This window comes from Tachysurus vachellii, chromosome 16, assembly GCF_030014155.1.
Source record: "Tachysurus vachellii isolate PV-2020 chromosome 16, HZAU_Pvac_v1, whole genome shotgun sequence".
Lineage (NCBI taxonomy): Eukaryota > Metazoa > Chordata > Actinopteri > Siluriformes > Bagridae > Tachysurus > Tachysurus vachellii.
The window spans coordinates 20,509,510-20,536,940 of record NC_083475.1 but is presented as its reverse complement, the minus strand read 5'-3'; the positions used below and the strand labels follow the sequence as shown (position 1 = coordinate 20,536,940).

Below are 27,431 nucleotides of genomic sequence, written 5' to 3'. Positions count from 1 at the left end.
TGTGTGTGTCCCCGGGCGGCCGTCTGTGTGTGTGTGTGTGTGTGTGTGTGTGTGTGTCCCCGGGCGGCGGTCTGTGTGTGTGTGTGTGTGTGTGTGTGTGTCCGGGCGGCGGTCTGTGTGTGTGTGTATATGTCCCCGGGCGGCGGTCTGTGTGTGTGTGTGTGTGTCCCCGGGCGGCGGTCTGTGTGTGTGTGTGTCCCCGGGCGGCGGTCTGTGTGTGTGTGTCCCCGGGTGGCGGTCTGTGTGTGTGTGTCCCCGGGTGGCGGTCTGTGTGTGTGTGTGTGTGTCCCCGGGAGGCGGTCTGTGTGTGTGTGTGTGTGTGTGTGTGTGTGTGTGTGTGTGTGTGTGTGTGTGTCCGGGCGGCGGTCTGTGTGTGTGTGTGTGTCCGGGCGGCGGTCTGTGTGTGTGTGTGTGTGTGTGTGTGTGTGTGTGTGTGTCCGGGCGGCGGTCTCTGTGTGTGTGTGTGTCCCCGGGTGGCGGTCTGTGTGTGTGTGTGTGTGTCCCCGGGTGGCGGTCTGTGTGTGTGTGTGTGTCCCCGGGTGGCGGTCTGTGTGTGTGTCCCCGGGTGGCGGTCTGTGTGTGTGTGTGTGTGTGTCCCCGGGTGGCGGTCTGTGTGTGTGTCCCCGGGTGGCGGTCTGTGTGTGTGTGTGTGTGTCCCCGGGTGGCGGTCTGTGTGTGTGTGTGTGTCCGGGTGGCGGTCTGTGTGTGTGTGTCCCCGGGTGGCGGTCTGTCTGTGTGTGTATGTGTCCGGGTGGCGGTCTGTGTGTGTGTGTGTCCCCGGGTGGCGGTCTGTGTGTGTGTGTCCCCGGGTGGCGGTCTGTGTGTGTGTGTCCCCGGGTGGCGGTCTGTGTGTGTGTGTCCCCGGGTGGCGGTCTGTGTGTGTGTGTCCCCGGGTGGCGGTCTGTCTGTGTGTGTGTGTGTGTGTCCGGGCGGCGGTCTGTGTGTGTGTGTGTGTGTGTCCCCGGGTGGCGGTCTGTGTGTGTGTGTGTGTCCCCGGGTGGCGGTCTGTGTGTGTGTCCCCGGGTGGCGGTCTGTGTGTGTGTGTGTGTGTCCCCGGGTGGCGGTCTGTGTGTGTGTGTGTGTGTCCCCGGGTGGCGGTCTGTGTGTGTGTCCCCGGGTGGCGGTCTGTGTGTGTGTGTGTGTGTCCCCGGGCGGCAGTCTGTGTGTGTGTGTCCGGGCGGCAGTCTGTGTGTGTGTGTCCGGGCGGCAGTCTGTGTGTGTGTGTCCCCGGGCGGCAGTCTGTGTGTGTGTGTGTGTGTGTGTGTGTGTGTGTGTCCCCGGGCGGCGGTCTGTGTGTGTGTGTGTGTGTGTGTGTGTGTCCCCGGGCGGCGGTCTGTGTGTGTGTGTATATGTCCCCGGGCGGCGGTCTGTGTGTGTGTGTGTGTCCCCGGGTGGCGGTCTGTGTGTGTGTGTCCCCGGGTGGCGGTCTGTGTGTGTGTGTGTGTGTCCGGGAGGCAGCCTGTGTGTGTGTGTGTGTGTGTGTGTGTGTGTGTGTGTGTGTCCCCGGGCGGCGGTCTGTGTGTGTGTGTGTGTGTGTCCGGGCGGCGTTCTGTGTGTGTGTGTGTGTGTCCGGGCGGCGGTCTCTGTGTGTGTGTGTCCCCGGGCGGCGGTCTGTGTGTGTGTGTCCCCGGGTAGCGGTCTGTGTGTGACAATGGTTTCTGTTCGCTCCCTTGTGGTACAGAGAGACGTCTGATCTGGTGTTCTGCGTGGCCGACTTGCAGTTTAATAACCATAAACTTCAGGAGGAGGTTCGGAAGCTGAAGCAGGCGGCGGAGGTGATGGAGGAGACCAACCAGAAACTCAGTGAAGAGAACGAGGAGCTGAAGACTCAGGCTAAAACGTACAGCTTCTTCTCTCTTTATATTGTCTCTGTGTGTCTCAGAGTTTCTGTCTGCTGTCATGTTAGGAGACACAGGTACGTGCGTGTACGTGTGTGTCCGCGCGCGTGTGTCTCTGCGTCTGCCTCTGTGTCTGCGTGCGTGTACGTGTGTGCTCCTGCTGAGATGTTGATATTTTCCCCTGCAGGGGGCAGCAGCTGCTACAGAAGGAGCGCATGCTGAAGGACGAGGTGGAGGAGATGAAGCTGACTTTAAGCTCTTCGGAGGAGAATCGAGCTCGAGCTTCAGCTCACAGTAAACAGCTGGTGAGAGTCGGATCACGTTCTCACATCTTCTCATCAATCACGCAGCAGCTAGAACTCTGACTCGTGGAGATCATTACACAAGAAACATCTTTAGTCCTGCAGGGTTTCTCACAACCTCCTGAGGACGTTTCCACCTCAGTTGTTTCCACCTCAGTGCTCTACTCATGTCCTTATTGGTCAGACAGGTTTATATAAACACACTCCATCTGATACATTAGTGTACTATAGTAACAAATAATTACTTCACTTAATACAAGAGCACTGCTTTAGAGACTTGAGCCTTCATGTTTTGGTCTTTCTTTATCATCAGGAGCGAGAGAATCAAGCTTTGATCTCCAAGATCTCCTCTCTGCAGGACGAGGTAGCATCTCATACGTATATTTGGCAATCACTAACAAGATGAGACAAACCGATAGTCAGTACAATCCATAATAGTACAAGAATGTCTTCTGTAATGTACAAGCAATTTAATTAATCTAGTATTTTTATGTAAAACAAAACTCTAAAGTGTTACTAATTCTAGTTTTAAATTAATGTTCAATCCTTTATCACTTTTTTTTTTTTAAATAAAAAGTTGAAAGGAAACATCAGACTTTATATACCATGATTTTACAATTTCCACTTGGGTATTCTAGAGCTTTTTTAATAAATAAATATAAAGAGTGCCAATAAGTTTGGAGCTAACTGAATGCTTCTATAATCTTTTTTTTTTTTTCATCCTTCTTAAGTTTTTAATATTTAATAAATTTAATAAATTTTTAATATTATTCCCCTTTATATATAAAATCTACAGTGTGTATATATATAATGGTTTATTGCCTTTAACCTAAATATGAATTGTGCTGATATGAAGACAATAGAAGATCTAGGTATTTTTCCATATGATTAATATGACATAAGGAATCAGGTCTCTTCTCTTTCCTCGATAATAAGAACATAAAGGTGTCTGTGAAGGTGGATGAGCTTCAGAGGAAGATTAAGACACTTTATGAGCTCAACGCAGACCTGCAGGTGAATTTTCTCCTGATATATTACACTTGTATTAATCTGTTTTTTCAGTTTTATTCAATAAGGCTGAAAATCTTTCACTTTACATCGTGTCCGTGTTTTTTCTCTCCAGGCTCAGACTCATTCGTTCGATGCTGCCGTGACTGAGAAGGACACTTTAATTCAGGAGGTTGGTGTGCTGCTGATATTTTAATTAAAAAAGGACTAGAAATAAAAGCTCAAGTTGGCTCATGTATTGATTCACAGTAGTAAGTGGGGAAACTACAAGTAGAATATCGGCTGCAGTTCCTCCCTTGACCACCAGATGCCACTATTGTACATTGTATCTAATCATTTTCATGATTGCTGCAGCCAAAAAAAAGATTGATTTTGCTGCAAAGTTTTTTTCTTTTTGTTGTTTTGTTATCAGAATTTTCCACATTGTGCTACATGATTAGTTGGTTTGTTTAATTGGTAAATAAATTACGTAATTTTAATGTCTAAAACCTTTTTCCTTCAGAAAACGAGGCAGATCGAGGAGCTAAAGGCTGCAGTTATGGAGTACTCGTCAGTGACCGAAGTAAAAAAACACACACACACACACACACACACACACACACACACACACACACAGTCTGCATGAGACTCTGAGTTGTTTAAAATGTCATCTTTTACAGTTGCTGAGAGCAGAAAAGAACAAGCTGGAGAGTCAGATGCAGCTGCTGCAGCCAGATATGGCCATGTAAGACTATATAAACACACACACTTCTGACACATCCTTTATTAAAACCGGCCTTTTACATCAACCGTGTGAATAAAACGGAACATGTCAGAAGCTAATAGTTAGTGGATATGAGTGATTTTTGTGGAAAAATATCTGGCCATGCTAGAGGTGGATCGTTAGCACAGGTTTGCTTAACCTTAGCTAAAGTACTAGCGTCCTGCGTTCAGACATCACGCTATACATGTAACATGGTGTGCTTTCGCTCTTGTTGGTCATTTGTTGAGTCGTGTTTGGTTAGGTTTAGTTTCACACTGCTGTTAAAGTTTAGAGCTCAGTCAGAAATGATGAATCAGTGCTCCACAAATGATTCGATTGTTAGCCAAATTAAAATCTTGGCGTATTTTGTCACAACACATGAATTTTGTGCAGTTCTACCGCGCTGTAATTTGATTCATTCAGTTTTTCAGCTCGTGTCTACACAAAAACAAACAAAACAAAAACAAATGCCACAAGCCAAAAGACATGACCTGTTTGATTCGCCTCATTCAGTGGAGTTGATTCAGAATCAACTCCCTTTCTCACATGACACTTTGGAAGTGGACAAGTTTTCCTGGGATTTTGAGCACTTATTTTTGTATACCACTTGCTTGTGTGTGTCTGTGTGTGTCTGTGTGTGTCTGTGTGTGTGTGTAGTCCTGGATTGTCTCTCTCGGTGGCGTACAGACTGAATCAGACGAGTTCAGGTTCTCTGGAGACTGAGCTGGCCCTGGCGCAACAGAATCCACCCGAGGTGTGTGTGTGTGAAAGATTTTGAGTGTCTCACACACTTGACTCCCACACATACTTCATCTCCATCCACTTCTAAACCACCACACATTATTAAAACATCTATCCACCCTCACAGTCCTTTACTGCTTTTATTGCATGGTTCGATTTTCAATAACACACTCCATATATTCAGGGGGCGGAGCCTTTCTCCTCCATGTGCTTGGCCTCACCTCTGGACGAGACTCTGGACCGTGAGGTTCTTCTCCTTCTGCAGGGTCCAACACCTGAGCAGATGTCTGTGGAATTTAAACTCCTGATCAACAAACTGGTAATCAGATGGTTTCACAATTCTCAGATACTCCAGCGTCAGTATTACACAAGAACAACAACTCAAGAAGGTCACAAAGTTCTGGGGAAAGTATCAGTCATGGTTATTTAATAAAAACAGATGGCCATTAAACGTTTATTGACAACAGGGATAGAATTGTCAGAACTGCAGCTCTAGTCATGATGCTCCCAACACCGTGCTTCACTGTGTCTCATGGACACTCCATCCCAGACTTGCTCATTAGGGATAGATGTTCTTTTGTGCAGTTTGGTGTGGTGTCGTGTGGAAATAAAGTGTGTGTTGTGTTGTGTTGTGTTTCAGAGGCAAGAGTTTGAAAAGGACACACTGGAGGTTCTCGCAGCTCTTCCAGACTTTCAGGACATGCAGGACACAAACTCTGACCCCAAGCTCCAGGTGAACAAACTGATCTGTACAGTCGCTTTGGTTTCTTTATTTGCATAATAATCTAGATAATATGTAGAAGATGGGAGAAATGAGGAGGTAAGCTTTGATCTTAGGGAAATGTGTAATGCATGGAAAAGAAAACATGGACGTTTTTGTTTGAAAATGCCTCCTGTCAGTCACTCCTGGGGGCGGGGTTTGGTGATCAGGGGCAAGAATGGGATTTGGAAAAAATCGAATCGAATGTCAAGCCCAACAACTTCCTGCTGTGTTAGAGATCTGATGGGGGGGGGGGGGGTCTAACTTTATCATCTGCACCTTTAACTAACTCTTTGGCACAGTGAACTTCCTGTCACTCTTTGGTCAAGATTGACCAACAGTGCGTTCTTCCTTTTCCACCATAGCTATTTGTGAACGATTCGTTTTACTCTTATTCATTTTTAGTTCCGTTTTCAAAGCGTTCCATAAAGATGCCACCACCACCATGCTTCACTTCTCCATCCTAAATGATTAAATAAACCTCGTCACGTCCATATTTTTTTTTATCATCTCATGTTGAGGTTCAACCGGACAAGTCCCCGTACACGACGTGTTGCTATAACGCAGAGCACATTACCAGTGCTGTTGGAGTAGAAGTAGGATTCTTGAAAAAAGGTGATGGTGAAGGAGACGAAGGAACGAGAAGAGAAGGATAAAAGTGTCTTAGTCTTAAAGATTATATAAGATCACCGCTCTCTACTTTGCGTATTCTCCGTCGGTATTACATAATTCTGCCTGGCCATTGTGTGTGTGTGTGTGTGTGTGAGAGAGAGAGAGAGAGAGAGAGAGAGAGAGAGAGCAGAACGACATGCACATTCTTTCCTACTAGTTAACAATCAAAGCTGAAGTCGCCCACACAGCTCATGGTCAGATTCCCACGAGTCAGAGGTGCAGTGCAGAGAACAGGTCAGAGTTTCTCATCTCTACTCTCATCAGCATTTTAACTTTTTTCAGCTGGAACGGACGCCTTCTTTTAAACAGTCAGGATTTTACGGTTTGAGATATTAAGGCTTGATATGTTCTTAATAATGCAGACGTTTCAGTAGGATTTCAGGATGGAGAAGTTCTAGCTCAGTAGTTAAAGCCTTGGACTGATCAGAAGGTTGTGAGTTTGAATCCCAGGTCCACCAAACTGCCACCGTTGGGCCCTTGAGCCAAAGCCCTTAACCACCTCAGCTCCAGTGGTGCTGTATCATGTCTGACCCTGTGCTCTGACCCCTGACCCCAAAAGCTGGCATATCTGAAGAAAAATTTCACTGTTCTATAATGAATATGTGACAAAATAAAGGACAAAAAAAAAACGTAAATGTTGTAAATTATCACCAAACGTTAGCAAATATAAACATAAAAATATTAAACAATCAAATAATCTTCTAACCATAAGGAAAGGCTTAGCGTTAGATCGTTAACGATGCTTTTGTTTTGTTTGAGGTTTTTTTGTTTTTTTTTTTATAAAATGCAGCTCCATAAAAAGATGACGAACAAATATAACGTACCGATAAAAGGCAGATATCACATAAGGAAACTAACCCACGATTAGTCGCGAAACTGAAGCGACCTTCAGAGCCGCTGATCTAGAAAAGCAATCAACACGGCGGCGTCGCTGTGGTTTAAAATGATAATTCAAATTTTTATTAAATAGAACAAAACACGGTGGCTTAGTGGTTAGCACGCTCGCCTCACACCTCCAGGCCTGGGGGTTCGATTCCCACCTCCACCTTGTGTGTGTGGAGTTTGCATGTTCTCTCCGTGCCTCGGGGGTTTCCTCCGGGTACTCCGGTTTCCTCCCCCGGTCCAAAGACATGCATGGTAGGTTGATTGGCATCTCTGGAAAATTGTCCGTAGTGTGTGATTGTGTGAGTGTGTGTGTGTGTGTGTGTGTGTGTGTGTGCCCTGTGATGGGTTGGCACTCCGTCCAGGGTGTATCCTGCCTTGATGCCCGATGACGCCTGAGATAGGCACAGGCTCCCCGTGACCCGAGGTAGTTCGGATAAGCGGTAGAAAATGAATGAATAGTAACATGCTGCAAAGCAAAAAAAATCAACGAATATTAGTTTATTTTAATTTTTATTTTAAAGCTTATAAAGTTTCAAGTAATATTTTAAGAAGGTACAAAATGAATGTTATGATTTTAAATATTTTTAAAGCAACCTTCCGGTACAAATTCAGTCAAATGAACGGACGACTTTCTTTTTTTTTTTTTTTTTTTTTTTTTTGTATTCATTTGTATTTACTTTTGTACATATTTCCATCTTTGTGAATTATTCTAATTGGAATTTTTGTTTTATCTTTCAATCTTTAAAAATTTTACTGCTTTGGTTTGTGCGTACAGCTTATTATTTATTATTTTTTATTTATAATACAATTTTTTTAAATTAAACTTTTAATAAAATTGTATTTTTATTTTTATTTTTTTTATTAATTATTTTCATCTCCAGGAGACGAGTGTGTAGCTCGTGCAGTGAGGTTTTGTTGCGCACAAAGTTCCTGAATCAATGCTGTAACTCTTCTTCATATCACAAATCACAGGCAGCCCACACACACACACACACACACACACACATACACACACACACACACTGCTCTTAATCATCCAGCCCTACAGCTCCTTCACTCTAGTCTGAGTCACTAAAGCTGCAGTAAGCGAACATTTCTTCAGGGCTTTTTTTTTTTTTTTTAATGGGCTTTTTTTTTCATTTTTAATTATTTTGCTGTTGACTTTGTGTTAATGGAATTCGGGGTCACAGAGTCTGCGAGTTGAGCTGGAGCGGCGGCGTAGCGACTGGACTCACGGCCTCGAGCAGCTGAAGCATTACACGGAATCGCTGGAGAAAGATCTGCTGAAGATGGCGAGCAACATGCGCCGGTCACGCACCGAGATCCTGCACCTGTCCGTCAGGTGAGAGCAAAACCTTAGGAAAAAAAAATGTATACATCTCATGGTGTAAATGGGGGGAAAAGAGATGATTATTATTATTTTTTATTTTTTTTTTAGTTGCTTTGTTAATACTTGTAGTTATTCCTCTTACGTGAGCGCTCCATCTACACCTTTTAGCTCAGAAGCATTGCTCCGGTCAACTCCCTCCCCCCACCCCCCGGCACGGTCTGTTTTTGGTTCAGTCCGAGTTCAGGGGCGTTATGTTGATCCGAGACACACACACACACACACACACACACACACACACCGTGTTTATAGTTGAAGCTCAGGGTGAGCAGATAAACCCAGGAGAGACTGTTACTGCTCTCACTCGGATGACTAAATCTACGACTCCACCCTGAAACACATCAAATATGTTCAGAGTAAAATATTTTTCATGTGATTTACTGAGTCAACTGCTTGGATCATGGGTGGGTTTTTTTTTTCCCCCCCACTTCAAATGCTCAGGTTTTAGCTAGAAACGAGCCCCAGAATGCAGCACAGCCGTATGACGCTGAATCACAACAGAGATTCAGCTCGGCTAGTTAACCGTTAGCATGATGGCCTGAAAGTGTGAGCTGATCCGCCTGAGCAGAGCGTACAGATGTGAGGGGCAACAGCTGTGCAGATGAAACCTCGAAAGTTTTTTCCACTTTATGTGAAGCAAGAGCTAAATTTGTCATGTGGCATTGTTTGTAATATACAGTAGCAGCTGGTTAGCAAGTTTCACATCATTAGGAGAGTTGATAAGGGTGTGTGTGTGTGTGTGTGTGTGTTTACAGGCTGCAGGAACAGGAAAATCACAAACTGCTGTTACGTGAGGAACTGGACCAGCTAAAGACTGGACAGGACCGCAGAGACGCCGGCACACAGACCGAGCCGCCGCAGGTAACGTTACCGAACCCCGAACACCGCAACCTTCTGATTGTCTTTGTGCTGTTTTTGGAAACTAATCAACGACACGGAGGTGCGATGAAGCGCAGTCGACTATTTTCCCGCTCTGTTTTATTCCTCTTGTCATGTTGCAGAAATGTATCTGTGTGTAAACAACTTCATCCTTAAAGTTCCAGCTTTACCCCTGATGCTGGAGACTCTGCATTTAAACAATAAGAATTACACACACTTTATAATGAAGAACGTGACTTCGTGTGCCTAGGAATGAGCTGTTGCTATAGAAACAATAGTAGAATTACGTAAACACGTGTTTATAGAAAATGAATCAACGGGAGTTCAGTGTGTAGTAGGAGCAGTGTTTTGTCTTGTTCTTTGTCTGCATTGTCCTACCACTGTGTGTGTGTGTGTGTGTGTGTGTGTGTGTTTCAGGTTGATGATGAGAACTCTTCTCCAGAGTGGGACAGGGTGTATCCTCTTCTCGACTCTCCTTCTGAAGAGGAAAGCACCGATTTCGAGATGTACATTCAGGAAGATGATGAGAAGCAGCATCCTCCTTCTCTTCCTCCTCCTGCTGCTGCTGCTGCTGAAGTTAATGATGGGATGGAGGAGTTACAGGAAGATCTGAGTAAGCTCCAGGGCTTACAGGAGACACGCTGTGGAGAAGATGGGAAACAAGAATTGATCACCCTAAAGTCCCAGGAGGGTCCACCAGCAGGTCCACCAGCAGGTCCACCAGCAGGTCCACCAGCAGGTCCACCAGCAGGTCCACCAGCGGGTCCACCAGCGGGTTCACCAGAGGGTCCACTAGAGGGCATCACGGACACAGGAACATGTGGTGAGTACAGCATCTCAAGTCTATCTGCTGCATTCTGGGTTGGAAAACGTTTCTTAATTTTCTCTAACAGAAATCACTGTTTGGTCATCGACTCTATAACCTCCCCACCCCCACCCCCCTCCTCCGCACATTTTGGTTCAGTCCAAGTTCGTACGGCACCTTCGACTCCACCGTGAAATGTTGTTGAATATGAGTGAAATTTAGACTAAAATATTTCTGTAGATGTTTAGTGATTCTGCTGATTTTTTTTTTTTCTTCTTCATAAAAACAAAAAAAAAAAGGAAACCTCCAAGATTCAGGTATTAATTAAGATTTTAGCTACAAGCGAGCAAGATCAAAGTCCCAGAATGCGACGGAGGAGACGGAGCTAAGCGGATGAAAAGACTAAAGCGCCGCTGCATCGTTCAACTTTATTTGTATAGCACATTTACAAAGAGTCACACGGCTGACCAAAGTGCTTCACAGTGCGTTTGTCATTACACATACACACAATAAAATAGTTCAAGAAACTAAAATAAGAATTATTAAAAAAAATAATAAAATAACCAGTTTAAAAGAAAGTGATATAAATATAAACCATAAGATATAAACAGACATAAACCCCTGAGCAATCATGAGAAGGCTAGAGAAAATAAGTGGGTCTTTAGCATGGACTTAAAACTAGAAACGGTGGGTGCCGTCCTAATCTCTAATGGCAGGGAGTTCTATAGTCTAGGACCGGCCACAGAGAAGGTACGCTCTCCTCTACGCTTGAGCCGTACACGAGGGACCACCAACATGGCCTGGTCAGATGAACGAAGACTTCTAATAGGAGAGTAGGGATGAAGAAGTACAGATAAGTAGAGAGGAGAGACTATTATGGAGAGACTTATAGACAAAGAGTAAATGTAAATCGTGTAAATCGCCATGTTACAGGTCGAGATCGAGCGAGAGCTCAAGAATGTCTGCAGGTTGTCAACTGGCATTATGGGTAATATACTGTAGGAGCTGGAGCAGCAACATGCAGTGAGAACATCGTTTCAGGTCTATGTGCTGAATTTTGGGTCAAAACACGGGACATAAATCACAAGTTTCCACTTACTAATGTATGTATTCTAATGCCTTATCGTTTCTATAGTAACAGAGGTCACTTACTTATCCTCTCTCTCTCACTCATTTTCTACCGCTTCTCCGAACTACCTCGGGTTCACAGGGATCCTGTGCCTATCTCAGGCGTCATCGGGCATCAAGGCAGGATACACCCTGGACAGAGTGCCAACCCATCACAGGGCACACACACACACACACACACTCATTCACTCACGCAATCACACACTACAGACAATTTTCCAGAGATGCCAATCAACCTACCATGCATGTCTTTGGACCGGGGGAGGAAACCGGAGTACCCGGAGGAAACCCCCGAGGCACAGGGAGAACATGCAAACTCCACACACACACAAGGTGGAGGCGGGAATCGAACCCCCAACCCTGGAGGTGTGAGGCGAACGTGCTAACCACTAAGCCACCGTGCTTCCCTACTTACTTATCCTGCTGTCTCTAAATTTTCTTGGCCTTATTTACTTTAAAGAATTGACGTATTCATCGACTTCAAAATACTTCTTTAAGACATCCTTCGTTAAGGAGATCTGCTGAATGGCGTTAATGTAAATATAGACAGCATTTTAAAAATATTTAAAAATACATATTTACATGGTTACGACTTCCAAAATGTCTCACCAGGAAAAATCCTAGAATTCTTCTCGAAGGTGGTGGTGGTGTTGATTGGATAAGATGTTGGACTACCAATTGGAAGGTTGTGAGTTCGACTCCCAGGTCCACCAAGCTTGCTACTGCTGGGCCCCTGAGCAAGGCTCTTAAACCTCAATCGCTCTGTTGTATAAAAATGAGAAACGATGTAAGTCGCTCTGGATGAGGGCTAAATACAGTCAATGTAAATATTAAAGTAAAGGACGTAAGATTTTATTGTTGTGCTACCTGAAAAGAGCCACCGACGCAGATTCGGCATTGAGACAAGTCGCATGCAGAGTAACGTAAATGATGCTGATGTTTATATGCATTTCTTCTCTCATCCTTCACAGAATTCTTCCTCTTCCTCTTCTTCCTCCACAGGAGTTTCTACAGTTTAGTAGTCCGACACTTCAGTCGAGCCTCTTTTAATGAAGTCTCTAAACTCCAAATGGATTTTAAATCCCAGGAAGAATTTTTGGCTGCAGATTTCATCTTTCTCTGGTGTTTCTGCTTCTGTTACTTCTTGAGCTTCCACGTGCTGTGGGTTTGGGGACTAAGCAGACAGCGCTGTACATATCGACCGTCAGACACGAGTTCTCCAGTCATAAGGAGTTGTAATGTCTCCATGACAACCGTGTGTGTGTGTGTGTGTGTGTGTGTACACTCAAATCGTTATTTAACTTTGATGTTTTTTTTTGATATTTCTAAATTCCAGATATTCTGCTTGACGAGAATGGACTTGAGGGTCATGCTGAACCTCAACAGGTAATCAAAAAAAATAATGCTGTAAAATGCATGAGCTGCAAAAGTAAGTGCACCCCTGACCTTCACACCCAACCGAGTCTGAAGCACACAGTTTTGTACAGTAGAACGTCTGTAGTGTCTGTCTATTTTTCCTTCACTGACGTTACCCTAAGAGGCTCAAACCCTGTTCCTTCATGACAATGTCCCTGTGCACAAAACACACAGCTCCATGAAGACACGGTGTGGAGGTTAAGGATCGACCGGATGAACTCGAGGGTCCTGTACGGAGCCCTGACTCTGACTCAACACCGCTGAACACTTTTGGGAACTGGAGCCTATATTTTAATCCCTCCATCAGTGTCCGATCTCACTAATACTCTAAATCTGCACAGTCCAGTATCTAGTGGAAATCCTTCGAGAAGAGACGTGTAAAGCTCATTATAACAGAACATGGAGGATAAATCTGGAATGAGATGTTCATGTGAGGAAATTCCAGTGTGATGATCAGGAGTGCACGTACCTTCACATGTTTAGTGGATATACACCACAATGGTTACTGAAACTCATTCGGATCGCGTCAGTGGTTTATAAGCGAGACGCTAGGGTTGAGTCATGCGGCGTCACATGGTCCGAGATTTATTTTTCTTTCCTTTTAAACATGTAAATGAGCCCAAGATCAGACCCTGATACTAGTATTAATAACACTGCATTCCTAGTAGCTTGTAAATAACAGTGGGCCTCAAACAGCACCTTGTGGGACACCAGCTGTAGAGAATAAACACCTTAAAGTGTTTCCTAAATTATTCCACATCCTGGAAGACTGAGTTTAGTCAAATCCGGTGTGTTTTCCTCTGATGTAGTCACTGGCATGACACTAAGCACAAACTATTGACAAGCCAAAAGCACACAGATTCATTTTTTTTGCCTGAATAAGAAAGCTAACTCTGTCTGTCTGTCCATCTGTCTTTGTATTGATTTGTCTATTTCTTTACTGAATTGTTTGTGTCTGTTCAGGTGGACGCTGTCTGTCTCTATCCAGCAGTTTATCTAGCTATTTGAATATTGGTCTGATGTCAGTCATCCTGTCTAGTTGTCTGTCAAGTCAGCAGTGGTTGACATGACGGACAACTGGTTCCCCGTCCGTTTTTCTGGTTTGCAGTTTGTCTGTCTGTCTGTCTGGTTCTTTCTGACTCTCTGGTTATCTGGTTATCTGTCTGTCTCTCTGTGTGTCTGTCTCTCTGTGTGTCTGTCTCTCTGTGTGTCTGTCTGGTTCTTTCTGACTCTCTGGTTATCTGTCTGTCTCTCTAGTTGTCTGTCTCTCTAGTTGTCTGTCTCTGTGTGTCTGTCTGGTTCTTTCTGACTCTCTGGTTATCTGTCTGTCTCTCTAGTTGTCTGTCTCTCTAGTTGTCTGTCTCTGTGTGTCTGTCTGGTTCTTTCTGACTCTCTGGTTATCTGTCTGTCTCTCTAGTTGTCTGTCTCTCTAGTTGTCTGTCTCTCTAGTTGTCTGTCTCTGTGTGTCTGTCTGGTTCTTTCTGACTCTCTGGTTATCTGTCTGTCTCTCTGTGTGTCTGTCTCTCTGTGTGTCTGTCTCTCTGTGTGTCTGTCTCTCTGTGTGTCTGTCTCTCTGTGTGTCTGTCTGTCTGTCTGGTTATCTGTCTGTCTCTCTGTGTATCTGTCTCTCTGTGTGTGTCTGTTTGGTTCTTTCTGACTCTCTGGTTATCTGTCTGTCTCTCTGTGTGTTTGTCTCTCTGTGTGTCTGTTTCTCTAGTTGTCTGTCTCTGTGTGTGTCTGTCTCTCTGTGTGTGTCTGTCTCTCTGTGTGTGTCTGTCTCTCTGTGTGTGTCTGTCTCTCTGTGTGTGTCTGTCTCTGTGTGTGTCTGTCTCTGTGTGTGTCTGTCTCTGTGTGTGTCTGTCTATCTGTGTGTCTGTCTATCTGTGTTTCTGTCTCTCTGTGTGTGTTTGTCTCTCTGTGTGTCTGTTTCTCTAGTTGTCTGTCTCTGTGTGTATCTGTCTCTGTGTGTATCTGTCTCTGTGTGTCTGTCTCTCTGTGTGTGTCTGTCTCTCTGTGTGTCTGTCTCTCTGTGTGTCTGTCTGTCTGTCTGGTTATCTGTCTGTCTCTCTGTGTATCTGTCTCTCTGTGTGTGTCTGTCTGGTTCTTTCTGACTCTCTGGTTATCTGTCTGTCTCTCTGTGTGTTTGTCTCTGTGTGTATCTGTCTCTCTGTGTGTATCTGTCTCTCTGTGTGTATCTGTCTCTCTGTGTGTATCTGTCTCTCTGTGTGTCTGTCTCTCTGTGTGTATCTGTCTCTCTGTGTGTGTCTGTCTCTCTGTGTGTGTCTATCTGTGTGTCTGTCTCTCTGTGTGTCTGTTTCTCTAGTTGTCTGTCTCTGTGTGTATCTGTCTCTGTGTGTTTGTCTCTCTCTGTGTGTCTGTCTCTCTGTGTGTCTGTCTCTCTGTGTGTGTCTGTCTCTCTGTGTGTGTCTGTCTCTCTGTGTGTGTCTGTCTCTCTGTGTGTGTCTGTCTCTCTGTGTGTGTCTGTCTCTCTGTGTGTGTCTGTCTCTCTGTGTGTGTCTGTCTCTCTGTGTGTCTGTCTCTCTGTGTGTATCTGTCTCTCTCTGTGTATCTGTCTCTGTGTGTGTCTGTCTCTGTGTGTTTGTCTATCTGTTTGTCTCTCTGTGTGTGTCTGTCTCTCTGTGTGTGTCTGTCTCTCTGTGTGTGTCTGTCTCTCTGTGTGTGTCTGTCTCTCTGTGTGTGTCTGTCTCTCTGTGCGTCTGTCTCTGTGTGTGCGTCTGTCTCTGTGTGTGCGTCTGTCTCTGTGTGTGTGTCTGTCTCTGTGTGTGTGTCTGTCTCTGTGTGTGTGTCTGTCTCTGTGTGTGTGTCTGTCTCTCTGTGTGTGTCTGTCTCTGTGTGTATCTGTCTCTGTGTGTATCTGTCTCTCTGTGTGTCTGTCTCTCTGTGTGTATCTGTCTCTCTGTGTGTGTCTGTCTCTCTGTGTGTGTCTATCTGTGTGTGTCTGTCTCTCTGTGTGTGTCTGTCTCTCTGTGTGTGTCTGTCTCTCTGTGTGTGTCTGTCTCTCTGTGTGTGTCTGTCTCCCTGTGTGTGTCTGTCTCCCTGTGTGTGTCTGTCTCCCTGTGTGTGTCTGTCTCTCTGTGTGTGTCTGTCTCTCTGTGTGTGTCTGTCTCTCTGTGTGTGTCTGTCTCTCTGTGTGTGTCTGTCTCTCTGTGTGTGTCTGTCTCTCTCTGTGTGTGTCTGTCTCTGTGTGTGTGTCTGTCTCTCTCTGTGTGTGTCTGTCTCTCTGTGTGTGTCTGTCTCTCTGTGTGTGTCTGTCTCTCTCTCTGTGTGTCTGTCTCTCTCTGTGTGTGTCTGTCTCTCTCTGTGTGTGTCTGTCTCTCTCTGTGTGTGTCTGTCTCTGTGTGTTTGTCTATCTGTGTGTCTCTCTCTCTCTCTGTGTGTGTCTGTCTCTCTGTGTGTGTCTGTCTCTCTGTGTGTGTCTGTCTCTCTGTGTGTGTCTGTCTCTCTGTGTGTGTCTGTCTCTGTGTGTTTGTCTATCTGTGTCTGTCTCTCTCTCTCTCTGTGTGTCTGTCTCTCTGTGTGTCTGTCTCTCTGTGTGTGTCTGTCTCTCTGTGTGTGTCTCTCTCTCTCTCTCTGTGTGTCTCTCTCTCTCTCTGTGTGTCTGTCTCTCTCTGTGTGTGTCTGTCTCTCTCTGTGTGTGTCTGTCTCTCTGTGTGTGTCTGTCTCTCTCTGTGTGTGTCTGTCTCTGTGTGTTTGTCTATCTGTGTGTCTCTCTCTCTCTCTGTGTGTGTCTGTCTCTCTGTGTGTGTCTGTCTCTCTGTGTGTGTCTGTCTCTCTGTGTGTGTCTGTCTCTCTGTGTGTCTGTCTATCTGTGTCTGTCTCTCTCTCTCTCTGTGTGTCTGTCTCTCTGTGTGTCTGTCTCTCTCTGTGTGTGTCTGTCTCTCTCTGTGTGTGTCTGTCTCTCTGTGTGTCTCTCTCTCTCTGTGTGTGTGTCTCTGTGTGTGTCTATCTGTGTCTGTCTCTCTCTCTCTCTGTGTGTGTCTGTCTCTCTGTGTGTGTTTGTCTCTCTGTGTCTCTCTCTCTGTGTGTGTGTCTCTCTCTCTGTGTGTGTGTCTGTCTCTGTGTGTTTGTCTATCTGTGTCTGTCTCTCTCTCTCTCTGTGTGTGTGTCTCTCTCTCTGTGTGTCTCTCTCTCTGTGTGTCTCTCTCTCTGTGTGTGTGTCTCTCTCTCTGTGTGTGTGTCTGGTTGTAGTCACCAGCATGACACTAAGCACAAACTACTGACAAGCCAAAAGCACACAGTCAAAAATAAACCGTTTCTCACTTTTTCTCTCTCTGACCCGTGCAGGAGGAAGCCAGTTTCCCAGCATGCAGCGGGCCTGATGACACCCACGAGCAGGCTGTGTGCTGCAGTGCTTCTCTTTCACACCCCCACCATCAATGTGCTGGTGAGAGCTCTCTCTCTAGAATACATTAATATCAGTCAGTCACTGCGGTGACATTTAAGAGAAAGCGGTCAGCAATGTAGCATTCAGTTGTAGGCAGTTACAGAAATAAGATTCTGCCATTTCAGTGTTTACTCAGATGACATCTCGCAAAAACGAGCTTCAGCAAGTGACTTAAACTCAGATTTACAGAAATCATTTGTAAATGTGCCACAAATCACTCCATCCATCCATCCATGTCCTTTGCTACGTCTTTCTTTTTTGTTTTCTCTCTGTTCCTTCACTGTCTTTTCTCTCCGACTATCTCTCCTTATCAGAACAGCCTACACACACACATGCATATCTATACATTAATCTGTCTATCTCTAGAGAAAGGGAGAGAGATGATGATGATGATGATTCTATAGAGAGAGAATGAAGAGTGATGTAGTAATGGGTGTAGATAGATAGTGTATATGTATGTGTATATACTGAGCTGTAGATACGGACATAGGATGGATGGATGGATGGATGGATGTGTAGGCTGTTCTGATAACTACATAGATGTGCATATGTTCCTAATAAAGTGGACAGTAAGGATGTGTGTGTGTGTGTGTGTGTGTGTGTCCAGGTGTTTGGACAAAATAATCACCCATTGTTGTAGATGTTAATATACAGTATATGAATACAGTGGGGGAAAATGTTAATGTTGTGATTATCATTTTTATTATTATTCTTTGTTCTCTGTTGTCTGTCTATTGCATGTCATATAAACTGGTGTTGTGTGACTGCATGTACAAATCTGTCTGTCCTGTGACACCTTTTTCTTCTTTCTCTCTCTGTACCTCTTTGAATCTTTCTCTCTTTTGTCCAGCAATCTCTCTATCTACATCTTCTTTTTTTTTTTTTCTATCGGTCACACACACACACTTATACACACAGACACACGTGTTGTAAAAAGTTTAATATTATGCAAAGAATCAAGAGTTAATAAGTTAAAATATAAATAAAAAGTGTGTGTGTGTGTGATATGTTGCTGTATGCAATTCTCTCTCTTTCTCTCTTTCTCTGTCTCTCTCTCTCTCTCTCTCTCTCTCTCTCTCTCTCTCTCTCTCTCTCTCTCTCTCTTTCTCTGTCTGTCTCTCTCTCTCTTTCTCTGTCTCTCTCTCTCTCTCTCTTTCTCTGTCTGTCTGTCTCTCTCGCTCTCTCTCTTTCTCTGTCTCTCTCTCGCTCTCTCTCTTTCTCTGTCTCTCTCTCTCTTGCTTTCTCTCTCTCTCTCTCACACTCTCTCTCTCTCACACTCTCTCTTTCTCTGTCTCTCTCTCTGTCTCTCTCTCTCTCTCTCTCTCTCTCTCTCTCACTCACTCTCTCTCTTTTTCTGTCTCTCTCACTCTCTCTCTCTCTCTCTCTCTCTCTCTTTCTCTGTCTCTCTCGCTCTCTCTTTCTCTGTCTCTCTCGCTCTCTCTTTCTCTGTCTCTCTCTCTCTCTCTCTCTCTCTCTCTTTCTCTCTCACTCTCTCTCTCTCTCTCTGTGGTGGGCCTGATTGTGTTTCCTTCTCCGTCGTGTGTGTGTGTGTGTGTGTGTGTGTGTCAAACCTACTCTCGTACCCACATGTTAAAATAACACCACATTTCCAACAATTGCCCCTGTAGGTGAAGCGCCTCCTCTCCGGTCTGATCTCTGCCCCCCCCACACCAGTGATGTAATATCTCCTCCAGATGATGCACCTGCCCTGGGAAGGTAAGGCCTTTTATTATAACTTCACAATTCAGTTTACATTTAGATTCTTTTTATTTGTGTGTGTGTGTGAGACACGAGACTCTTTAAAACTCGGTATAGTCCTGAGTTAAAGCCTGCCTCGGAGTGTGTTTCAGTCTGGATGTCTGTACAGCGGCTGCTTCCACACCCTCAGCCTCATTTGCTAGTCAAAATCTTTTTCCCCCTCCCCTTCCCCCTGCCTGTATTTGTGCTCTTCACTCACCCTTGTTAGGGGGTTAGTCACTGGTGGCTAAAGCCTCGCTTTGCATGGCCACCAAACACCTGTGTGTCAGGCGGTTAACACACACACACACGCACACACACGCACACACTGCTGTCTGTAAAGCCCAGCTGCATCCTGGTTGATTCTACAATTCACAAATGACTTTTCTTCTCCTTTAACGTCTTCTCTTTAGGGGACCTGAGGAAGAACCAGGACCTGAAGGAGAACAGGACGTCTCAAACGGCACGATCAGTGAGCAGGTCAGTCGGAGGAAGTCAGAATGAAGCTCTAAACTACAGGGCACTTCTTTCCTCTTTTTGTTTTTTAACCCCGCTCTTTCTACTTCTGCTTTTTTGTCTGTCATCCTTTTTTCTCGCTGCTTAAAACTTACTTTAAAAGGGAGCGATTCGCTTCGTTGGTTTTAAGAGACACTGGTGGCTCACAGTTCTACAGAGAGGTTTTAGCCTAGCTGGTGAGAGCGCTCACTTTCTGTCTTACTGTATTAGCGATGCTGTTAAATTTGTCCTTTGCTAATGTTTTTTTTTTTTCTTTTCTTCCCAACGAGTCGTTTTAATCTGTTAATGAATCATTTACACTTGATTGAACCTGTTAAAATTTAACCTCTGTCTGTTTGACTAGCTGTGTCTACATTTTTTTGTCTGAATAAGAAAGCTAACTCTGTCTGTCTGTCCATCTGTCTTTGTATTGATTTGTCTATTTCTTTACTGAATTGTTTGTGTCTGTTCAGGTGGACGCTGTCTGTCTCTATCCAGCAGTTTATCTAGCTATTTGAATATCGGTCTGATGTCAGTCATCCTGTCTAGTTGTCTGTCAAGTCAGCAGTGGTTGACATGACAGACAACTGGTTCCCCGTCCGTTTTTCTGGTTTGCAGTTTGTCTGTCTGTCTGTGTGTCTGTCTGGTTCTTTCTGACTCTCTGGTTATCTGTCTGTCTCTCTGTGTGTCTGTCTCTCTGTGTGTCTGTCTCTCTGTGTGTCTGTCTCTCTGTGTGTCTGTCTCTCTAGTTGTCTGTCTCTCTAGTTTTCTGTCTCTGTGTCTGTCTGTCTGGTTCTTTTTGACTCTCTGGTTACTGTCTGTCTCTCTAGTTGTCTGTCTGTCTGTCACTCTAGTTGTCTGTCTCTCTGTCTGTCTGTCTCTCTGTGTGTCTGTCTGGTTCTTTTTGACTCTCTGGTTATCTGTCTGTCTCTAGTTGTCTGTCTCTCTAGTTGTCTGTCTCTCTAGCTGTCTCTCTAGTTGTCTGTCTCTCTAGTTGTCTGTCTCTCTAGTTGTCTGTCTCTCTAGTTTTCTGTCTCTGTGTCTGTCTGTCTGGTTCTTTTTGACTCTCTGGTTACTGTCTGTCTCTCTAGATGTCTGTCTCTCTGTCTGTCTGTCTCTCTGTGTGTCTGTCTGGTTCTTTTTGACTCTCTGGTTATCTGTCTGTCTCTCTGTGTGTCTGTCTCTCTGTGTGTCTGTCTCTCTGTGTGTCTGTCTCTCTGTGTGTCTGTCTCTCTGTGTGTCTGTCTCTCTGTGTGTCTGTCTCTCTGTGTGTCTGTCTCTCTGTGTGTCTGTCTCTCTAGTTGTCTGTCTCTCTAGTTTTCTGTCTCTGTGTCTGTCTGTCTGGTTCTTTTTGACTCTCTGGTTACTGTCTGTCACTCTAGTTGTCTGTCTCTCTGTCTGTCTGTCTCTCTGTGTGTCTGTCTGGTTCTTTTTGACTCTCTGGTTATCTGTCTGTCTCTAGTTGTCTGTCTCTCTAGTTGTCTGTCTCTCTAGCTGTCTCTCTAGTTGTCTGTCTCTCTAGTTGTCTGTCTCTCTAGTTGTCTGTCTCTCTAGTTTTCTGTCTCTGTGTCTGTCTGTCTGGTTCTTTTTGACTCTCTGGTTACTGTCTGTCTCTCTAGATGTCTGTCTCTCTGTCTGTCTGTCTCTCTGTGTGTCTGTCTGGTTCTTTTTGACTCTCTGGTTATCTGTCTGTCTCTCTGTGTGTCTGTCTCTCTGTGTGTCTGTCTCTCTGTGTGTCTGTCTCTCTGTGTGTCTGTCTCTCTGTGTGTCTGTCTCTCTGTGTGTCTGTCTCTCTGTGTGTCTGTCTCTCTGTGTGTCTGTCTCTCTGTGTGTCTGTCTCTCTGTGTGTCTGTCTCTCTGTGTGTCTGTCTCTCTGTGTGTTTGGTTCTTTCTGACTTTCTGGTTATCTGTCTGATTGTCTGTCCTGTCATCTGTCTGTTAGTGTTGGCTTTACTCTCCAACACCTTCTATATATTTTACTCACTTACTTTAGTGTCTGTCTTGCAGTCAGCACTTTACTGGCCTTACTATCATGGTTCGAGGAAATTGTGACACATTTAGAGATTTAAGCACCAGGACAAGCATATGAAGGTGCTGTAGTTTGTCCTGGCAGCAGAATCCAGCAGTTTCTTGTGTTCACATCGGTTTCTCCTGCACTGTATGCTGCACTTTATGCTTTTGAATGGCAGCATAAAGCAGGACAAAGCATAAAGCTCTCCTCCGTATGCTAATGTTCTGACTCACAGCTTATCTTTTTTTTTTTTGACTGAAGAATAGTCCGATATGATCTTCCTGGAGTCAGGAGACTGTTGCTGTTTAGCCTTTGTTTCCATGTAACGTTCTTCCAGAATAAAAAACGAGTGGGTGTTGATAGATAGAAAAGTCACTGTGGATGGGGATTGTGTTTCCTTTGCAGGCTTGTTTCACTGTTTAATCATAGATCACAATCGTACAAGTGTCTGGAGCTCCGATATAATGATTGTGTTTTTAAATGATTAACAGCACACCTGTCTGTATGTTTCTGTCTATCTGCATATCTGTCTCACTTCCTGTCTAGCTGTATTAGTCTCCCTTTAACTGTCTCTCTCACTTAGCGGTCTTTCTCGGCCATGTCTCTTTTTTTCTCGGCTGTCTCTCTCCTTTACTTAGGGGGAAAAAATTATTTGATGCTCTTCTGATTTTGTACGTTTTCCCACCGACAAAGAAACGATCGGTCCCTAATTTTAATGGTAGGTTTATTTTAGCAGCGAGAGACAGAATAACAAAAAAATTGATTTGCGAGACCAAAGAGCTGTCCGAGGTTCTCAAGGACACGATCGTAGACCTACACAAGGCTGGAATGGGATGCAAGACCATCGCCAAGCAGCCAGGTGACAAGAGTTGGTATGACACTGTCGATCTCCCTCGGCCTGGGAAAAGATCCAGAAAGATCTCACCTCGTAGAGTTTCTCAATGATCATGAGAACGGTGAGGAATCAGCCCAGAATTACACGGGAGGATCTTGTCAACGATCTCAAGGCAGCTGGGACCAAAGTCACCAAGAAAGCAAAGTAACAGACTACACCACGAAGGACTGAAATCCTGCTGCGCCCACGAGGTCCCCGTGCTGAGGAAAGCACATGTACAGGAATGTCTGAACTTGCCAATAAACACCTGAATGATTCAGAGGAGAACTGGGTGAAAGTGTTGTGGTCAGATGAGTCCAAGTTCGAGCTTTAAAAATTCCCTTTCCTCAGCCAGGGCATTTACAATAGGTCGTGGATGGGCATTCCAGCATGGCAATGACCCAAAAACACAGCAACAAACACACCCAAAGCAACAAAGGAGTGGGTCAAGAAGAAGCACGTTAAAATCCCAGAGTGACCTAAACAGTCCCCAGAAATCTGTGGAAGGAGCTGAAGGCCATTCCAGCCTTGTGTAGGTCTAAAATCTTGTCCCTGAGAACCTCGGACAGCTCTTTGGTCTCGCAAATCAATTTATAACTTTTTTTGAAATGTGTTTTTATTATTCTGTCTGTGTTAAAATAAACCTACCATTAAAATTATAGACCGATCGTTTCATTGTCAGTGGGCGAACGTACAAAATCAGCAGAGGATCAAATTTTGTCCCTCATTGTGTCTTCGTCCTTCTTCTTTTGCTTTACTGGTCTCACTCCTTTCCTTGGCTGTGTCTCTCCTTCACTTTTCTGTCTATCTACAGTATCTATCTATCTATCTGTCTATCTATCTAAGTCTGACTCATTCTGTTGCTACTTCCCTCCCACTTCTCTCTCTCTCTCCCTCCCACCCCTCTCTCCCTCTCTCTCTCTCTCTCTCTCTCTCTCTCTCTCTCAGCAGCAGTAGCTCTTATTAACATTATGTAATAAATGTTTGCTTTGAGACTTTTTTCATTTCTGGGAGCCGGAAGATTGTGGCAGATCAGCACATAATCAGCTCTCATGCAACGGGACACAAATGAAGCCACGTGTCTGACGTGAGACGTGTGTGTGTGTGTGTGTGTGTGTGTGTGTCCAATCATTCATGCTGTGGTATTTCTATCTTACAGAAACTGACACAGGATCAGGTTTCTTACGTGCCGACTGTACCGGAAAGGTAAGACGCTTCTGGTATCATCTGTCATTCATATGGTTATTGATTCACATTGATAACTCTGCGTGTGTGTTTTTGTGCCTCAGGAGTGGTCTGTTGCCTGTAGCTGAGGAAGAGGAACTAATGTCTGAGGCGAGTCAGCAGGGGGCCACAGCAGGTCAGAGGAAATCACAAGATATTAAAGTTGTTTTTTTTTTAAACTGTTTACTGACATTTTAAAACTTTCTTTTTACTCCTGTGGTTTATTATCTTTTTCCCCCCTTCAGTTAATTCCAGGGCAGCTAGTGGAGCAACAGGTACGAGTGCAGTGAAGGATAACGGCTCGTCTGTCCCTCTGACCATTAGGAACAGAATTAAAAAAAACCTGGTGAGTGTCAGTGGTTTGGATTTCTTAAGAGCAGAAATAGTGTTGGTGTAGCTGTCTCTCTGTAGCTCGGCCTGTAGCTGTCTCTCTGTAGCTCGGCCTGTAGCTGTCTCTCTGTAGCTCGGCCTGTAGCTGTCTCTCTGTAGCTCGGCCTGTAGCTGTCTCTCTGTAGCTCGGCCTGTAGCTGTCTCTCTGTAGCTCGGCCTGTAGCTGTCTCTCTGTAGCTCGGCCTGTAGCTGTCTCTCTGTAGCTCGGCCTGTAGCTGTCTCTCTGTAGCTCGGCCTGTAGCTGTCTCTCTCTGTCACTCTGCAGTTGTCTCTCTGTAGCTCGGCCTGTAGCTGTCTCTCTCTGTCACTCTGCAGTTGTCTCTCTCTTTAGCGGTCTCTCTTTCTGTAGCTGTCTCTCTCATTAGCTGTGTCTGTGTCTGCCTGTAGTTCTGTCCATCACTCTCTGTCTCTCTCTTCTCTGTAGCTCTTGCTTAATATATGTTTCTCTTCATGGCTGTCTCTCTCTACACCAGCTTTCCTTTACACATGGCTGTCTCTCTCTACACCAGCTTTCCTTTACACATGGCTGTTTCTCTTTGTAGCTGTGTGTCAGTTAAATTCTCTCCCAGTGTCTCTTGCTAGCAGTCTCACTCAGCTGTGGTCCCGTCTCTCCATAGATGTTTCTCTCCTTCGTGGTTTCCTTTGTTATTAGCTCTCTCTCTCTCTCTCGCGCTATGTTTGTCCATAACACACTCTCTCTCTCTATCGCTCTCTCTCTCTCTAGCTATGTTTGTCCAAAACACCTCTCTCTCTCTCTCTCTCTCTCTCTCTCTCTCTCCCCCCCAATCAGTCTGTTTTTGTAGTAGTCTCTCTTTAGGGCAGTCTGTTTATCACCCTGTAGTAGGATTCCCTGATTGAAATGCAGTGTGTGTGTGAGTGAAAATAAGACATCCACAGTCTGATCTCCATCTGATCTGAACCCTGTTTCCCTCAGGAGACACCCAGCAGCAGTATGGAGACCATTGGAGAGCAGAGGTCTCAGGAAGACAGTGACACTCCAGATAAAAATGGTAAAGCAGCAGCTGCTAAGAAAGCATGCTAAAGAGATTTGTACTTTCACAGCAATGCTAATACCAGTGCTGTCACAAGGACCCTTGAATATGTCACAGCTGCGGAATAATTTATTTGATGATTTTCTTTAAAGCAAGAAATTTTAAAAATGACCATATTCACCTGCCATAACTAGCCACATCTCATCTCAGAGCTAGCTGTCTAGCTAGCTGTTTCATGTAAGCTAGCACTTATTTAATGCAGGAATATTTCAGTGTCAAACTTCGTTTGCGAGGTTATTTATTTAGCAGGAGACCAACCTAAAAAAAACGAACACAAACAAAGCTTTCATTCTTCATTGACGACCACTTAGATAGCACACAGGATCTGAGCCTAGAATGAATGTGATTGGTCCAAAGCATTAGAGGTCATTTAGTACTGTGTTAATAATCATGACCCAAGTGCCAAATGGTCAGGGGTTCAAACATTTAAATCATTCTCTCTCTCTTTCAGGTGTTATTACTGAAGATGGTGAGACAGTGAGGGAAGACGGGTAAGTTCCCTTTGTGACGTTGAATATGAAAAAATTTCAGCTGGATTTACAATACCTGAGGGAAATATGTGAGATATAGTGCTGGGTGAGAAGGAAAGGAAGGAAGGAAGGAAGGAAGGAAGGAAGAAAGAGAGGAGAGAGTGAAAGGTGGGGGTGATTGCCAGGGTGGGGGTAGTGGGGATGGGGTGTAACTTTTGCAATGTTGTGTAAAGTACAGATGTAATGGAAATAAATGGAGTGTGTTCTTCTCCATGCAGATTGACTCAGAGTGAAAAAGACATCGAGGTGAGATTCGTTCATTCATTACTGCAGTTCAGCTGCCCACTGGAGTGTGTGTGGGATGATGAACTTGTGTGTGTTTGTGTTTGGTACCAGGCTGAGTTTCTCCGTCTGTCTCTGAGTCACCGCTGTGACATGTTCACTCTGGAGAAGAGACTTTATCTGGAGGAGCGCTCGCGGAACCTGGCCGAAGAGAACGTCCGCAAAGAAGTGTCCAGCTGTCAGGGTCTGCTCCAGGTGTGTGTGTGTGTGTGTGTGTGTGTGTGTGGGGTTGTGAATTTACTCATTAATTAGTGATGGTACATGTAGATGTGTGTAACAATTCAAATAACAATGTAAGGATGTCTAACGGTGTGAATGTGAGTAAAGGGTTAAGTTTGTTGTGCAGTGAGGGGGAGGAGTCTCAGGATTTGTGTTGATTGTAAAGGGTTAAGTTTGTTGTGCAGTGAGGGGGCGGAGTCTCAGGATTTGTATTGATTGTAAAGGGTTAACTGGTATACAGTAAGGGGGCGGAGTCTCAGGATTTGTATTGATTGTAAAGGGTTAAGTTAGTTGTGCAGTGAGGGGGCGGAGTCTCAGGATTTGTATTGATTGTAAAGGGTTAACTGGTATACAGTAAGGGGGCGGAGTCTCAGGATTTGTACTGATTGTAAAGAGTTAACTTTGGTATACAGTAAGGGGCGGAGTCTCAGGATTCATATCGATTGTAAAGAGTTAAGATTGTTGTGCAGTGAGGGGGCGGAGTCTCAGGATTCATATCGATTGTAAAGAGTTAAGATTGTTGTGCAGTGAGGGGGCGGAGTCTCAGGATTCATATCGATTGTAAAGAGTTAAGATTGTTGTGCAGTGAGGGGGCGGAGTCTCAGGATTCATATCGATTGTAAAGAGTTAAGATTGTTGTGCAGTGAGGGGGCGGAGTCTCAGGATTCATATCGATTGTAAAGAGTTAAGATTGTTGTGCAGTGAGGGGGCGGAGTCTCAGGATGCATATCGATTGTAAAGAGTTAAGATTGTTGTGCAGTGAGGGGGCGGAGTCTCAGGATGCATATCGATTGTAAAGAGTTAAGATTGTTGTGCAGTGAGGGGGCGGAGTCTCAGGATTCATATCGATTGTAAAGAGTTAAGATTGTTGTGCAGTGAGGGGGCGGAGTCTCAGGATTCATATCGATTGTAAAGAGTTAAGATTGTTGTGCAGTGAGGGGGCGGAGTCTCAGGATGCATATCGATTGTAAAGAGTTAAGATTGTTGTGCAGTGAGGGGGCGGAGTCTCAGGATTTGTATCGATTGTAAAGAGTTAAGATTGTTGTGCAGTGAGGGGAAAAGACGTTGATGGAAAAAAAGAAGTTGTGTGGAGAGGAAAGAGACTGGCCTAAGAATGGAAGAGTGTGAGGATGAAGGGAGACGGAATAGAAGGAAAGGTGAGAGACAAATAAGAACTAGTGAATGAAGCAAAGAGCGAGGGTAAGAAAGAGAGGAGATAAAAGAAAATGGATGGATGGATTGAATCGAAGAGCAAAAGAATGAAGGATTGTGTGATGTGTACAAATAAAGGACTGAAAGCCATGAAAGAACATGAACGAGTGAATGAAAGAGGAGGTGTGTTGTGCTGAGCAGTGTTAAAGCTTTGTGTTTCTGCTGTTCCTCAGGCACTGATCCCTCTGTGTGGAGATGATAACCCCTCACTGGAGATCATTCAGAGACTGCAGAAGAACCTGGACATCCTGCTGCAGTCCGTGACCCGAGTGGCCAGTCGCTCTGAAATGCTGGGCTCCATTCACCAGGTCTGAGCGCTTGGGCTAGTCCTGATTATTCTATTGAACCTCCTTTCATCCGGAAAGTTCCTAAAGCACTGTTGCTGGTGTAGGACCATGTATCAAACCATCAGTGTTAAACGCACTTGTCCTGAATCC

At 44.9% G+C, this 27,431-nt stretch overlaps 1 protein-coding gene across 2 annotated transcripts in view; it reads left to right on the top strand.

Annotated features, from left to right (window-relative positions):
- The window catches only part of lrmp (lymphoid-restricted membrane protein), a 37,980-nt gene that overhangs the window by 2,707 nt on the left and 7,842 nt on the right, over positions 1-27,431 (top strand). For both annotated transcript variants that reach the window (XM_060889989.1, XM_060889988.1), the window contains exons 6-30: positions 1,682-1,840; positions 2,026-2,143; positions 2,454-2,504; positions 3,077-3,154; positions 3,264-3,320; positions 3,651-3,710; positions 3,808-3,872; positions 4,548-4,644; positions 4,816-4,950; positions 5,272-5,364; positions 8,139-8,290; positions 9,091-9,196; positions 9,632-10,037; positions 12,484-12,533; positions 16,869-16,968; positions 18,597-18,684; positions 19,119-19,185; positions 23,245-23,291; positions 23,375-23,445; positions 23,555-23,655; positions 24,634-24,709; positions 25,203-25,242; positions 25,500-25,527; positions 25,618-25,758; positions 27,168-27,302. In XM_060889989.1, coding sequence (XP_060745972.1) covers positions 1,682-1,840; positions 2,026-2,143; positions 2,454-2,504; positions 3,077-3,154; positions 3,264-3,320; positions 3,651-3,710; positions 3,808-3,872; positions 4,548-4,644; positions 4,816-4,950; positions 5,272-5,364; positions 8,139-8,290; positions 9,091-9,196; positions 9,632-10,037; positions 12,484-12,533; positions 16,869-16,968; positions 18,597-18,684; positions 19,119-19,185; positions 23,245-23,291; positions 23,375-23,445; positions 23,555-23,655; positions 24,634-24,709; positions 25,203-25,242; positions 25,500-25,527; positions 25,618-25,758; positions 27,168-27,302 — 2,521 coding nt within the window. The remainder of the gene's footprint in view (positions 1-1,681; positions 1,841-2,025; positions 2,144-2,453; positions 2,505-3,076; positions 3,155-3,263; positions 3,321-3,650; positions 3,711-3,807; positions 3,873-4,547; positions 4,645-4,815; positions 4,951-5,271; positions 5,365-8,138; positions 8,291-9,090; positions 9,197-9,631; positions 10,038-12,483; positions 12,534-16,868; positions 16,969-18,596; positions 18,685-19,118; positions 19,186-23,244; positions 23,292-23,374; positions 23,446-23,554; positions 23,656-24,633; positions 24,710-25,202; positions 25,243-25,499; positions 25,528-25,617; positions 25,759-27,167; positions 27,303-27,431) is intronic.